This window comes from Canis lupus, chromosome 17, assembly GCF_011100685.1.
Source record: "Canis lupus familiaris isolate Mischka breed German Shepherd chromosome 17, alternate assembly UU_Cfam_GSD_1.0, whole genome shotgun sequence".
Taxonomy (NCBI): Eukaryota; Metazoa; Chordata; class Mammalia; order Carnivora; family Canidae; genus Canis; species Canis lupus.
Genome location: NC_049238.1, coordinates 50,605,843 through 50,620,586, shown reverse-complemented (window position 1 = coordinate 50,620,586; position 14,744 = coordinate 50,605,843). Strand labels below are relative to the sequence as shown.

Here is a 14,744-nt window from a genome sequence, read left to right as displayed (position 1 = left end):
GACTTGAAAAAACACCATTGCTTATATACATATAAGCAAAGTAAGATAGTAACTGTATAAACAGGTAACAACACAAGAACACTAGCTCATTCAGACCTGTAACGAGAGATCACTACCTTTAAACATAAGCTTTAATAGTCATTCCAATGATAAGATGAAAAATACATCTTGCTTCCATTTATCTTTTAGAAACGTAGACAGAGGCTGTCCCTGACCATGTCTAAATTTTATCTGATAATAAAGTGGTTGTTCTTAGGCTCCTGTATAGTAATGTTTAACAGAACTTAGGTTGTGTATTTATATATTATATTTAAGGCATCATTTTAAATAACCTCTTTCTTACCCTTGCATATTTCAGAGGTTAAATCACATAACAGAAACATAACCAGATAGCATCTTATTTGTTAATAAGATCAATTCATTTCTACCTCAGAACCCAAATCTAAAGTACTGGTCTCAAAGGGCTAGTTTCCAAGATCTATAAAGAACTTATTACACTCAACACCAAAGAAACAAACAATCCAATCATGAAATGGGCAAAAGACATGAACAGAAATCTCACAGCGGAAGACATAGACATGGCCAACATGCACATGAGAAAATGCTCTGCATCACCTGTCATCAGGGAAATACAAATCAAAACCACAATGAGATACCACCTCACACCAGTGAGAATGGGGAAAATTAACAAGGCAGGAAACCACAAATGTTGGAGAGGATGTGGAGAAAAGGGAACTCTCTTACACTGTTGGTGGGAACGTGAAATGGTGCAGCCACTCTGGAAAACTGTGTGGAGGTTCCTCAAAGAGTTAAAAATAGACCTGCCCTACGACCCAGCAATTGCACTGCTGGGGATTTACCCCAAAGATTCAGATGCAATGAAACGCAGGGACACCTGCACCTCGATGTTTCTAGCAGCAATGTCCACAATAGCCACACTGTGGAAGGAGCCTCGTTGTCCATCGAAAGATGAATGGATAAAGAAGATGTGGTTTATGTATACAATGGAATATTCCTCAGCCATTAGAAACGACAAATACCCACCATTTGCTTCGACGTGGATGGAACTGGAGGGTATTATGCTGAGTGAAGTAAGTCAATCGGAGAAGGACAAACATTATATGGTCTCATTCATTTGGGGAATATAAATAATAGTGAAAGGGAATAGAAGGGAAGGAAGAAGAAATGTGTGGGAAATATCAGAAAGGGAGACAGAACATAAAGACTCTTAACTCTGGGAAATGACCTAGGGGTGGTGGAAGGGGAGGAGGGCGAGGGGGTGGGGTGACTGGGTGATGGGCACTGAGGGGGGCACTTGATGAAATGAGCACTGGGTGTTATTCTGTATGTTGGCAAATTGAACACCAATAAAAAATAAATTTATTATAAAAAATTAAAAAAAATAAAGTACCGGTCAAGTTCAAGTCAAAAGAGAGTTCAGTAAACTGAACCTCATTTCCACATTAGTGTAGTACATTTATTCATGGTACTTGCGGCAGTAGGAAATCCCAGGCATGTTGTCATGGAATAAAGTTCAGTTATTGTACAAACCACTCAAGAAAAACTTCATAGTGTGGGCCATGTTCCTTTATTTTAAATTCAACAGAAAGCTTAGTTTCCCAATGAAGTAATAATAATGAGGCTACTGGCTCTCTCCCACAAGATTCTGAGGCCAAGGCAATTATAGGAAGCCTGGCCTATCAGCACTATTTTCCTTCATTGTTTTTCTAATACCCTCTTTCCTCCTCTTCTCCTAAACTACACAGGGACCTCTCACTCACTCACTCATCAGAACACATGCCCAAGGATGATCAGAATGGATTAGAGTTCATTATGAAAAGCAACCGTGTCCTCCTCTCCTCTTTCCTCCTAAATCCTGCTTCCCAGAGGCAGCCATTCTTCTGATGTTCACCCTCTTTATCTAGAATGCTTGTGTATGCTACTGCCTATTTTTTTCAGGTTTTTTAATCGTGGTAAAATATATGTAACATAAAATTTTCCATGTTAACCAGTTTTAAGTGCACAGTCCTATGACACTAGGTACATTCATACCGTACAACCATGACCACCATTCTTCTTCAGAACTTCCTCATCCTCCCCAACAGAACCTCTGTATCCACGAAACAGTCATTCTTCATCCCCTCTATCCCAGCTCCTGGAAGCCATCATCCTACTATCTGTCTTTAAAAATTGACTACTTCAGGAACCTCACACACATGGAATCACACATTATTTGCTCTTCTGTGCCTGACTTATTTCACTTAGCATCATGTCCTTAAGGTTCATCCATGTGGTAGCAAGGGTCAGTTTCTTTCCTTTTGAAAGCTGAGTAATAATCCATTATGTCATGTATCACATTTTGTTTATACACTCATCTGTAAATGGACTCTTGGGTTGCACCTGCCTTTTCCTGTGTGGAGTTTTAGTCTGGCTTTTATTAAACTAGATAAATGCAATTCACAGCCAACCTCTATAAGATGCCATGAACACTTTTCCTTTTTTTGCACAACTTTTGTTTTCTGGGGTTAAGTTTTCTCATTTTTAAGTTTACTTAAGCTTTGTATGTATTTACCATTACTTTGTTCCCAATTTCTCCCCAACTATCTGAGTTCCCTCTCAATATGTACAAATACATCCAGTATTCTATTACTTCCACCTTTTCAGGATACCTCTTTAAACTTTCTAAAATGCTCCAGACTGTACTGGTTGTACTTTCTCCCTGCTACCCCACTGTTGACCAACTACCTCCCTTTTAATCATCATCTTAGAAAATCTATTTACCCCTTTCCTCTCTTCGGTTATCTATGTCCTTTAATATCTCATATCATTTTTTTTGGGGGGGGAGTGGTTTGGGGAACCAAATTTATGAAGACTTTCATTACTGAAAACATCTTTATCCCACCCTTACACTTACGTGGCATTGTGTAGCTAGATAGGGAAATACAGATGGGTAATCATGTAGAATTTGAAAGACACTGCTTCACTCCAGTCTATCTTCCAGTACTGCTATAATCCAAAATCATTTGGACACTGAATTATATTTTTTATCTCTAGAGGCATTTGGGATTTTATATTTGCCCTCTGGCTTCTGAAATCTCACAACATGTCTGGATGTAAGACTATTTTCATCCCTTATATTAGGCACCTTTTAATCTGGAAGTTTATGTCTTAGAATTTTGGGAAATTTTCCCATGCTATTTCTATGAATTCCTTTCCTTCATTTTCTCTAGTTCCTTTTTCTAGTATTCAAATACTGGATTCTCCTGGACTGACCCCCTAATATTTTTCTATCTTTTTTATTTCCTATGTTCCATTTCTTTTTCTTTTTACTCTCTCTCTCTCTCTCTCTCTCTCTCATGGATCTTCTCCCCTTTATCTTCTCCACAAATACTCCTTTAAGGTTTCTGCTTTCATATTTTTAATTCTTAAATATTCTTTTTGATCTTTGAATTTATTTTTTAAAAAAAGACTTTATTTATTTATTTGACAGAGAGAGAGCATAAGCAGGGAGAGCACCAGGCAGAGGGAGAGGGATGCTCCCCATGGAGCAAGGAGCCCAATGTGGGGCTCAATCCCAGGACCCTGGAATCATGACTTGAGCCAAAGGCAGACACTAAACCAACTGGGCCACCCAGGTGTCCAGGAATTTCTCCTTTTGTGTAGCTTTCTTATCTTGCTTCTACATACAATTTTTTTCTCCTATCTTCTAACATTATTGTTTTGTTTGGCCTTTTAGTTTTCCTCTTCTTGTATAGTCTCTATCTTTTCCAAGTTGCTTCTTTATATGTGTTTGTTCTGACCTCTAATTGTAATGTTAGAGGATTTCCTCAAATGTCTGCTGATCCTTAATGATCTGCTCATATTTCAAACTGGGAAATTAAAAAGCTGATTGAAAATTCTGTGCATGTACATCAGTCTAGTCAACTACAGACTTCAAAGTGATGTGACTTGTCCATTTGGTTGGGGACTACCCAGTGGACATATCTTTAGGGCAGTTCTCTTGGACTACTAATGATATTATTCGCAGTGCCTTCCAATCTCGTACCTGAAGGATATAAACCTGGCTATTAGAATCCTGGGAACCAAATCAGAGAAGAGGGCTGTGAAATGCAAGATGAATCTCAATACTGAGCACACAAACTTTCACTGCTTTCAGTTTGATAACCCTACCCTCGACTTCTGTCTACTGTCCTCTGGTCTTCTGCTAGAGCTGGGATAGGGTGGTTAGTTGGTGGGGAAAAGCTGGGAAAGGAATCAGGTTGTCTAACTGGTTTTGAAATAGATAGTCAACCAATCCTTCTATATGAACATCAGTTCTACCCCCCTTTCCCGAAGGAACCTGATGCTATAGATTTCTAAAACATGGGAGTTCTACAAAACACAAAATATTGGGTTGTCCTCAAGCTTTTTCTACTAACTGGCTTAGAACTGCATTTTCTTGGGTATGCTAGGACAATTATTACACACCTACCTACTTTCCAGCTTCCAAATTATGTTGCTATCATCTAATTCTCCTGTATTATTTATGTTTGGGAGCTCATGCTAAAAAAAAATAGTAAAAAATTTTTAAAAGCCCTTACCTATTCTTTTTACAAGTTTGAAGAGGTAGAAAATATAAATATATATGTTGAATTCAACATTTTTAACAAGAAGGCAATTTGTTAACCTCTTACTACTTCCACAGTGCTTTCAGGAAGGGTCAAAATCCATTCAAAAAGCAATTTTAGATATTTTCATATACTTAAGATTGTAACTGGAAACTAAGAGCATTTCCTTACAACATTTTTTAAAAGATGCCTTTTCCTGAAAAATGTTAAGGTGTAGGTACATAAAATTTAATTAAATAACACAACAGTCATTAACTGATTTACTATTTATTAATATCTACTGTCCCCAAGTACTATGCTAGTAAAGTACTGACTATAAAAATAAAACCATACATCTGTCCTTACACAGACCACAGACCGGTTGGGAAGACAGATAAATAAAGCAGCAATCACGTTAATGAAGTTGTTCACTTCTAAGAGATGTCCCCTTGGAGGGCCCTACTGGCTCTCTACCTTCACCATTCTCATAGCTTAGCAATAAGCTCATTCAGTAAAACTGATTTAGCTCATCTGAAGAACACTAGGTCTCTTTAGTTGATATAAGTGGCATTGATATGACAATTATTCTTACCAAGACATTTCTCTGATCAACAGATCCACCTAATACATACTGTCTTCTGCTCTTCCCAGCTTCCCCATAAGTGATCTGAGAGCAGGGTCCCTCTCCTGAGCAACATATCCTGCTGTTTGTATAGCAAAGCTAAACCTATCACATCTCTCCAGAGAAGGACAGTAGAATGATGCTCCCATGCACTCTGCTGACCTTTCTGCCTATAAGATTTACTGAGGGACAACTTACTTTATACCTATATGGTGTGACGCTAATTTTTGTGTATTTATGCTTCTTGCATGACACCCTTTTGTTACTTATTAAATTCATATATATATATAATTTGGTCAGTTTCTGTACTTGTATTCTGTTTACTACTTAGTTCATTCTTCTACTATATTGTATTATTGCTCACAAGTCAAGGTTCAGTAAAAGGAATATTCTCAAAAAAAATTTAATCTTACAACCAAAATACACACACACACACATACACATACACACACACACACATATATATATATATATATTTGTAAGAGATGGTATAAGTATCATAATAACTGCTCTTCCTCTAGATTTTCTAAGCAATGTTCTATGAGTACACCACAATACCATAAACTGTATTGAGAATCCATAAGATAATTTTCTCCTAAGTTTAAAAAAAGGAAAATTTCTCCTAATAAGCTAGTATGCTTTGCTTAGTCAAAGCAAATAAGTATTATATTCATTATATACAAACACATATATATACATCATAATTTCCTTCTTACCCTGAAAAAAGAAAGCTCAAAGTCAAACTGCAATATTGTCTTCAGATCAGATTTAAGAAATAAATTATCTTTCTTCGCTCATCCCAACTCATAACCAGTAAAAGGATACTGATCTCTTATATTTAATAGTCTTCTAATATACACATGATTCTTAATTGAAATCAGGTCCAAAATATTTTAGAAGTACATATAACTGTTTTTTAAGGCAAGGAGAAAAAAATTTAAAAATGAGATCTAATTCAAGGCTGAAAACTGTCATAGGAAATTTAATTTTAGGGGGAAAAAAGTATTTCAATACATCAAGTTTAACCTCTAATTATGTTCTCCACACCCTTAAGAGTCTATTCGCATTCACCATTCACCTAGAAGAGTCCTTTTTCTTTAAATTTAGCATTTATTATATGCCTGGAACCAAACTAAGTACTTGATTTCCCTAAGTGTTTTCAGATCTTTGAAAAGTTTAAAAATTCCTACTTTAAGAGTTGTAAAGACTGGGATACTTAGTAACTTGCTCATTGTCATATAGCTAACAAATGGCAACTCTAGGAGTCTAACCCAGACTCTAAAATCTATTCTGTTAACTATCATATTATTTAATAGTAAACCAATTTCCTACTATTGGACTACGTACCATATTCTGATTGCTAACTATTCTGATTGCTGCTTATATATAAATACAGAAATCAAGAAGAAAAGAGAATATAAATTAAATACCAAAATACCAGACCAACTAAACACCACCTTCTCTGACTCCAAAAGCCATGTTCTATTAGAGTATTACACAGTATCCAGCACAAAAGAGGTTTCAACAGCGATATCGCTTTTTCTTGGCAGTAATTACCTAGCCTGTGTTAATTCAGTTGGTAGTACTATACCAGATCTAAGTCAAAAGATGTCATACACAATAAATAAAAGAGCACATTTTGCTCTGGTAAAGACTTAACCAAAGAAAGTCAAGACTTGAAAGAACCATGGAGACTATGAATCTCACCCAAAGATCAGTTTCTTTGAAACCAGTTACTAAAGGATGACTGCCTAGGAGCCTTCCATCTCTTTTATGAGCAACCAGTTCCTGTTCTAAGCAACAGTTATATAACCCATATAATTTAGCAAAGCCAAGTTAGAATTTTAAAAGTAAATAAATCCTTCCCTTTGTTAAACAGCCTCACACAGAAATCAACCTAGCCAAGAATGTTTATATTATAAATGTTATTTAGCCTCACAAGGCCTAAGGCAAACTAATCAAAATAAGAAATACAGAACTTCCCTCCTGCACAAATCAATTCCATAACAAGTGAATTACAGAAATCAGTGTCAACAGGAAACCTAGAAAACAGCAGTCAATTAACAAAGAATTTCTTTATAAAATCACTTGAAGCCAAAATGATAATTCTAAAATAAGATATGCATAGTATTTTGGAAACATTCAGGAAGAAGACCAACATAAAAAATAAGACCAGATAAAAAGTAGGGGCTTTCTGCCTACTTTGCAGATGGTTCTATTTCCCACGGCAGAAGCCACAGGTGGGTCCACTAAATGCTGTCAATCCAATACCATTTTAAAACACAGATATATGAAAATATGATTTTCTGAAAATGGAAACAAGACTGCTTAACTTAAAATTCAATAACACAATAAATAGCAGAATGGACAATTTTAAAATTCCTCCTGAGATTCTACTAAATGGTTGAACTTCTCTCCTATTTTTCATACTTACACATTTTCTTACTTTTCTGCAGCTTCATAGGTATATTGGAAGTGAGGTAAAAAACTCAGACTTCTAGCCTAGACCATTTTAAACTAGACTATACCCTTGTGTCTTAGCTCCAGAGGCTAAATAAAACTGTACAGTTTAGTAAAAAGTAATTCTACCCAAGACCAAAATATGCTCGTTCATGCTCTCTCACAGTCTCTCTCTCTCAAATAAATGAATAAATCTTTTTTTTTTTTTTAAAGGTGGGGGGTGCCTGGGTGGCGGAGTTGGTTAATCTTTCAACTCTTGATTTCAGCTTGGGTCATGGTCTCAGGGTTGTGGGATCAAGCCCCACATCAGGCTCCATACCCAATGCAGAGTCTGCTTGGGATTCCCTCTCTCTGTCTCCCACTGCTGGTGCTCGTTCTCTCTCTCTCAAATAAATAAATAAATCTTTAAACAAAATTTTTTTTAAAAGACCAAAATGGAGCATATTAATTTTCTATTGCTGTAACAAATTCCTATAAGCTTAGTGGGCTAAAACCACACACAATTACTATCTCAGTTTCCATGGTTCAGGAGTTCAGCCTTTTTTGCTGAGTCTTCTGCTCAGGGTCTCACCAGGCTGAAATCATGGTGTCAGTCAGAGCTGTGGTCTCATCTAGAACTCAGGATCCTCTTCTAAATTCATTTATTTTATAGGCAGAATTCAGTTCTGTGTGGCTGTAGAATTCTGGTTCCCATTTCCTTGCTGGCTATCAGTTAGCTATATCCCTTAGCACCTACAGTTCCATGCCATGTATCCCTCTCCAAAATACAGCAATTTATTTCTTCAAGACCAACAGTAGAGCATCTGCTGCAGCTTTACATCTCTCTGACTTCTATATCTGATCCCCATTCCCTCTTTTAGTCTACCTGATTAGATCAGGTCCACACACTCAAGGAGGGTGATTTTGCAGGATGCATATACCAGGAGGCAGGGGTCATCTTAGCATTCTGTCTACCACCTGCGATCAAAGCAAAGAGATTCCTACTGATAAAGTTTTATCCAGAGACAATATAGCACTTTAAATACGAAGGAATGGATAAACTACATATCCTTCAGATCATCCTCAAATAGTATTTTTTGCAGCATATCTTTTGATATAATGTTGGAAGCCACATGTTGAAGTGAGAGAACCACAGTCAGAAGAGTCCCAGATCCTGACGATCACTTGAAGGAAGAGCTATCCTACCAGGAAGATCTATTTTGGACTTCCACTGGGCAAAAAATGAATCCTCAACAGTGAGATTTTAGAGTTTAGCTCTTACAACAAGCAGCATTATTTAAGGAAAACAGAAACTAGTGTTGGAAGAATGGTTTTGCCTTCACAAAAAAATAAATAAATGGCACTGGTTGAGACGTCAGGTAGTAGGCAGCAAGAATGTATATTTAATGAGTTGAAAGCCTGGAGAGCCCCCATAATACTATGGTAAAACAACTGGTAAAACTGGAACCTGTGATAAATGAAAAGATACACCACATGCCTATGGGGTCTATAGCTTTGGAAGTGAATGGAGAATCAGAGTTATAGCATATATTGGTATTTACTTTCTGCTTCTAGCAAGGCATTACATAAAAGAGATAAGCACAAAAAAAAAATTTGCTGGTTTGCTAAATGAAATTATAGGAAATAGAAGTCCAGATACTTGGGCATCAGAGGCTTAGAAAGCTGAACACATAGAATCCCAATGGTAAAAGAATAGTAAAGGTTTGAGCAATAAATCCCAAAGAATAGTGCTAGTCGAACAAAGTGACTCAATCCTGAAGTGAAGATCAGATTCACTATGGTCCTCTTACCCCTTATTTCATACAGCCTCGAAGTAGAGCCATTGTAATAAGAAAAGCATAAGGCAAGGCCTACCTCCCCAAACTAGGGAGAAGAAAAAAATCCATCCTCAAAATTATAGCTAGAAAAGAACACTGGGTCTGGTGTCCACCTAGAACCTATGGGAAAGAAACAGACCAGAGGCCTCCTAAGTTGTGAGGTAACTAGAGTGCCCAAAAGCCACAAAAATGAACTAAATAAACCTTTGGCTGTTCAGAAACTTAAAACAACCCTTGGACCCCTAAACTTGCAGAAGCAGAAAGCAGGCAGTAAAAGATATATAGGGAGGTATATGTGTATAGACGTAGTTCTAGATATTAGTGTAGGTATCTAGAAACAGAGAAAGAAAATGAGAGACTGAGAGAGAAAGAGATTGTCTAAGAAAGGTATATTCCCCAGCACTCACTTCCTTCTGAAAAAGAAAAAACAGAGTGCAATCAGGAGAACTACAGGCAAAGGAATTCCTCTCAGAGTTAGTGTGTAAGCGAGAAAGACCCACTACTACAAAGGCAGAAGGATTCCCCAACGATGGCCCAAAAGGATTACACTGATTTCCTTATGAAGCAGGAAATACTGTGCATCTCCCACTATTCCCTTTTCTAAATGAAAGCTTTTGTTGTAGTTATTCTATTCTAACTTCTTCATTGGAGGTGGGATGGAACACAGGTATAGGAAATTTGTCATCTTCTTTCCTGGTCAGCCACCCATCTGGATCCGGAGACTTATCTGGATCTGAGGGAGAGTTCTGAGCATCCCTGGAAGATAACAGACTTTGAAATGGATGTAGTAAATAAATGGGATATTGAATTGCCTTCCTTGGGAAGGAGCATATGTGTTCTAGGGATGAGAGGAAGAATGAAGAGATATTTGATGACCAAAGGGTAGAACTGTGTCACAGATTAGCTACTATGCACCAAACCTTAGTCCTTCTCCTCTTAGTAATAGAGTGAGATTATTTTCTTTCAGCCTCCCTTGCAGGTCAGTAAAGCCAAGTAAGAAATCCATCACAAATCAGAAATACCGTTTTGGGCTTGACATAAGTGGAAAAGAAATCATATCCTTTCCCTCTTTTCCAACATCCATGAATTCAAACAAATATTCAAATTGTTCACATGAACAATGTACTACTATATACAAAATATATGGTAATTTCTTTCCCTCCCACTTTCCTTATTGTTTAGGTACTATGGATCCTAAAATATGTTAAGATATGTTTATTCAAAGATCTTAACTAACATAGCTTAGAATAACAATATATGCTCTTATTAGAGCTATACTTGATATGAAGTTTTATAGGAGGAATGAAGTATTATCAGTTAATTAAAAGTCCTGAATCCACAATGTTTTCTTCAGTTCTTTGTATGACACAAACACACCAAATAGCTAATACTTTACACAAATTGAGTGCCATAGTAGACAAATTCACCTCAATCTAACCTGAATTCTACTATAGGATCTGACCTTTACAAGCTCTCTAAACTTGAGCAAAGTACTTCCCTGCCCTATGCCTCAATTTTTTTAGATAATTAAGAAGTGAAGCCAGATAATCCACATTAAATGAAATAAATGTATTTTCATGGAATACTTTCTTTCACCAAAAAGGAATTGAAGTTAATTTCTCAAGCAGAGGCCTTAAAAAAAAGGCAACTTTAAAAAAGAATGCTTCCAAAGAGGCTCTGTACTATACTTTCCTATATTCTGAAAGTTTAGAAAAACTTGCCAAACACAATAGACTTGTCTTACAGAATACCTTCATTCCCATACTCAAAATATATACCTAGCAATACAAAGATACATTTTCAATAATTAATTTTTTTCTTCACCACTAAAAAATGACATCATTATTTACATCAGATTTATCATCAATTAGTTTTAAACTTTCCCCATCATAAAACATAACATTGACAAAATTTAAAAGAGAGAGGAAAAGAATATCTCTATTGCTTCAGGAAAGGAATTTCCAACAGGCAAATCTCTTTTGCAGAATAAGAGATCTGAAAGATTACCAAGACTTGGTGAGATCAAAAATACAATGTGCACCCTCCCCTCCTTCTTTCCAGAATGATAACCACAAATGACTTCTTCAAGAACACAGTTGTTTGTAGAACCAAACAATACTTTCCATAAACAACCAAGTCTTCTATTTGTTGTTGTAGGCTACATTATAAGGTATACTGAGATATTTTAATAAAATCAATGTGATTTAAATTTCGAGAGCAAGCAGCCCTGCAAATCATTAGCGCTCTTTTTATTTAAAATGACAAAAAAAAAAAAAAATCAAGCCATTCCTTGGTGACTTTCATTACTTAGAAAACATTAAAAAAAAAAAAAACTAAAAATTTCTAACACATTTGTTCATTTATAAGCTGTAAATAAATCTCTTTCTGTGATCATAATCCACATTATTTCCCAAAAGGCCTTTCTTCATTAATACCCACTGATACCAGAAATAACAATTACAGAAATATTTATAAATAACATGATGTCTTGTTTACATAATAAGTAATTAACCAAAGGTACCTGCAGCACAATTTAGCTCATTACCTAGAAAGAGATCTTTTAAAAATCTTGGGCTTCAAAGCATATCCAAAGTCAAGGAAAATATTCAAAAACCAGAAAAACCTCTTTAAAGTCCCTATTTAACCATCACAATAAATCCATATTTACTGACATCCACAGAGCAGAACATACTAGTAAATAAATAATGCATTGCTCTGTTGAAAAAAAGAAAAACAAAACACATCTTTTAATCAAGTGTTCCCATAAAGAGGAAGAACTTCCCTAAAATGATACGAAACAATCAAGACACTTAGCAGAGAGAAACCCATGTTTAACAGAAACTAGCAAAGTCACTGGCCAACCTATCATAAACCCAAGACCTACTTGCTTCATGGCAGTCTCTCCAATTTTGTCAGAATGTTTGCGGATACTCTCCAGAAAGTCTTTGAGATCAGACATAGAAACATCCTTAATTTCTTCTCGAAGCTTGGGGATGTTATCCACCATCACCTTGCAGAATCGATAGTGGCTTACTTGAGGCAGATAGGTATGCTCTAGATGTTCCAGAGTTTTCAGTGCAGGATAATGCCTATAAAAGGAATTATATCACCTTTAGCTCAACTCAGTCTTCTTTAAGGCCACAGATATATTCCTTAGGTAAAATTTCTAGCCTGAATTAGTTTTCATTGTTCATTACAACAAATTCAGTATTAAGTTTCAAAAAAAAGAAATCAATGGAAAAATGTCAAATTATTCAAAATTAACATATAAATTAAAGGACTTAGTAAATTACAATGAGAAAAGATTTTATCCCAAGAATATAGAAAACTTAGAAAACCTACCAATGAAATCCATTATACAAAAATTAAAAGAAAATACAAAATGATCGTATTAATGCCAAAACAACCATCCTATAAAATAAAATACCGAAGTCTAAACTTCCAACTATGGCACAGGGAAGAGCTTAGCAAATCTTCTACCCAAAAAAACAAATATAAACTAAACAAAACTGTCCCAAACAACCATTTCAGGGCTCTGGAAATAGACCAAAGGAGAACATATTGAAAAGTGTTTATTCATGAAAACTGCTGAACAATGGAACTCTGTGGTGTTCTTGCCTGGGGCTACCTCCATCAACCCTCCAACTCCACCCGCACTCCATCCCCTTCCCTCCCACTGGTTATATTGGCTTGTCATGAAAACCAGCAGCCTCCCTGCCCTTAGAAGCAGATGTGATTTAGAGTGGCATTATTAGGTAAAGTAGGAAACTCCAGATGAAGGAAGGAAGGAAAGAATAAGGACAAACAAACAAACAAACAAACAAATAAAAAGATAGGGAAATACCCCAGCTCTCCAGGCCTGAAGTTAGTCTGGGTTGGGTCAAAGGGTAGATTAGAGGACTAACCAGAAATTTAACAGAGAAGCATGGAAATAAGAGACCCACAGAAGGACCCAATAGCTCTTTGCACAACCCTAGCCTTAGTCATGACTAAGGTTGTATAAATGTGCAGTAGGAGACCCAAAAGGGCCTAAGCAGTCCACACACCTCTGGCTGACTAGGAGGCAGCAGGCACACACAAAGCAGAAGCCCTGGGAGAAAGTTAAAAGCTCAGGCTGTTTTGAAAATTGCCTGAATTTTTAATGTATTCCATAGCCCCCACACATATCCACTGACAAAGGTAGAAACCTTTTTGGCTCAAGTTTGATTGAGCACAAACCTTGGACCAATCTTTGGCTAATGACTATCCTTTAAAAATGAAATATATTTCCTGATAAACAAAACCAGATAATTCCTTACTACCAGATCTGCCTTAAAAAAAAAAAAAAAATCCTGAAAGGAAGTGACAACAGAAACTAATTGGAATTCACAGAAAGAAATAAAGAGCATAGGAAATAGTAAATATATGTGAAATATAAAAGTCTAAATAAATATTTCTTTTTCTTTTCTTCTTTTAATTTCATTAAAAGAAAAATTTTAAAACAAATGATTATAATACTGTATTGCTGAGTTTATAATATATAACTATATGACCATAAAGCACAAAAAAGGAAGTAAGAAATGGAGTTAAGATGAAGCAAAATCACTACTATATATTCTACCAAAACTACATCAGAAAAAAAAAAAAAAAACTACATCAGCATTAACCTAAAGTAGATTGATATATTAAGATACAGATAATCCATACAGCAACCTCTAAATAAATAACTCAAAATCTATCATTAAAAACAAAAGAGGAATTAAAATAGTACACTACCAAATATTTAATAGAAAAAAAAGAGAGTAAAGGATAAGAACAAAAAGATATGAAAAACAGAAAACAAAGAGTAAAATGCAGCCATAATAATTACATTAAATATAAATGGACTAATAAACACTCCAGTTAAAAGGCACAAGGTTAGGATTTAAAAAGCATGATCCAATTACATGTCCTCTACAAGAAACACACTTTAGATTCAAAGATACACAAATAAGTAAAAGATAGAATAAGATATACCATGCAAAAAGTAACCATAAAAATGCTGGAGTGTCTATATTAATATCAGATACAATAGATTTTAAAAATAGAAATAAAAAAATAGAAATATTGCTGGCTATGCAAAAGTAAATATTGCTGGTAAGGCAATAGTAAGGGGAACGATATTTATCTGATAGGTAGGAAAGCTTCCATTAGCATAAGAGAATGAATAAAACTAAAATTGTTAAGTTTGATGAAGTAACAACAAAATAAGTTACACATTAAAAAACATAATAAGAATAA

The 14,744-nt window shown here is 35.6% G+C and overlaps 1 protein-coding gene across 13 annotated transcripts in view; it reads right to left on the bottom strand.

The window, feature by feature from the left end:
- The window catches only part of EXOC6B (exocyst complex component 6B), a 628,567-nt gene that overhangs the window by 504,708 nt on the left and 109,115 nt on the right, over positions 1 to 14,744 (bottom strand). For all 13 annotated transcript variants that reach the window (XR_005372563.1, XR_005372564.1, XR_005372565.1 and 10 more), the window contains exon 6: positions 12,370 to 12,574. Coding sequence is in view for 10 of the 13 variants with exons in the window: in XM_038561771.1 (XP_038417699.1) it covers positions 12,370 to 12,574 (205 nt within the window). In the remaining 3 variants the exon portion in view is untranslated. The remainder of the gene's footprint in view (positions 1 to 12,369; positions 12,575 to 14,744) is intronic.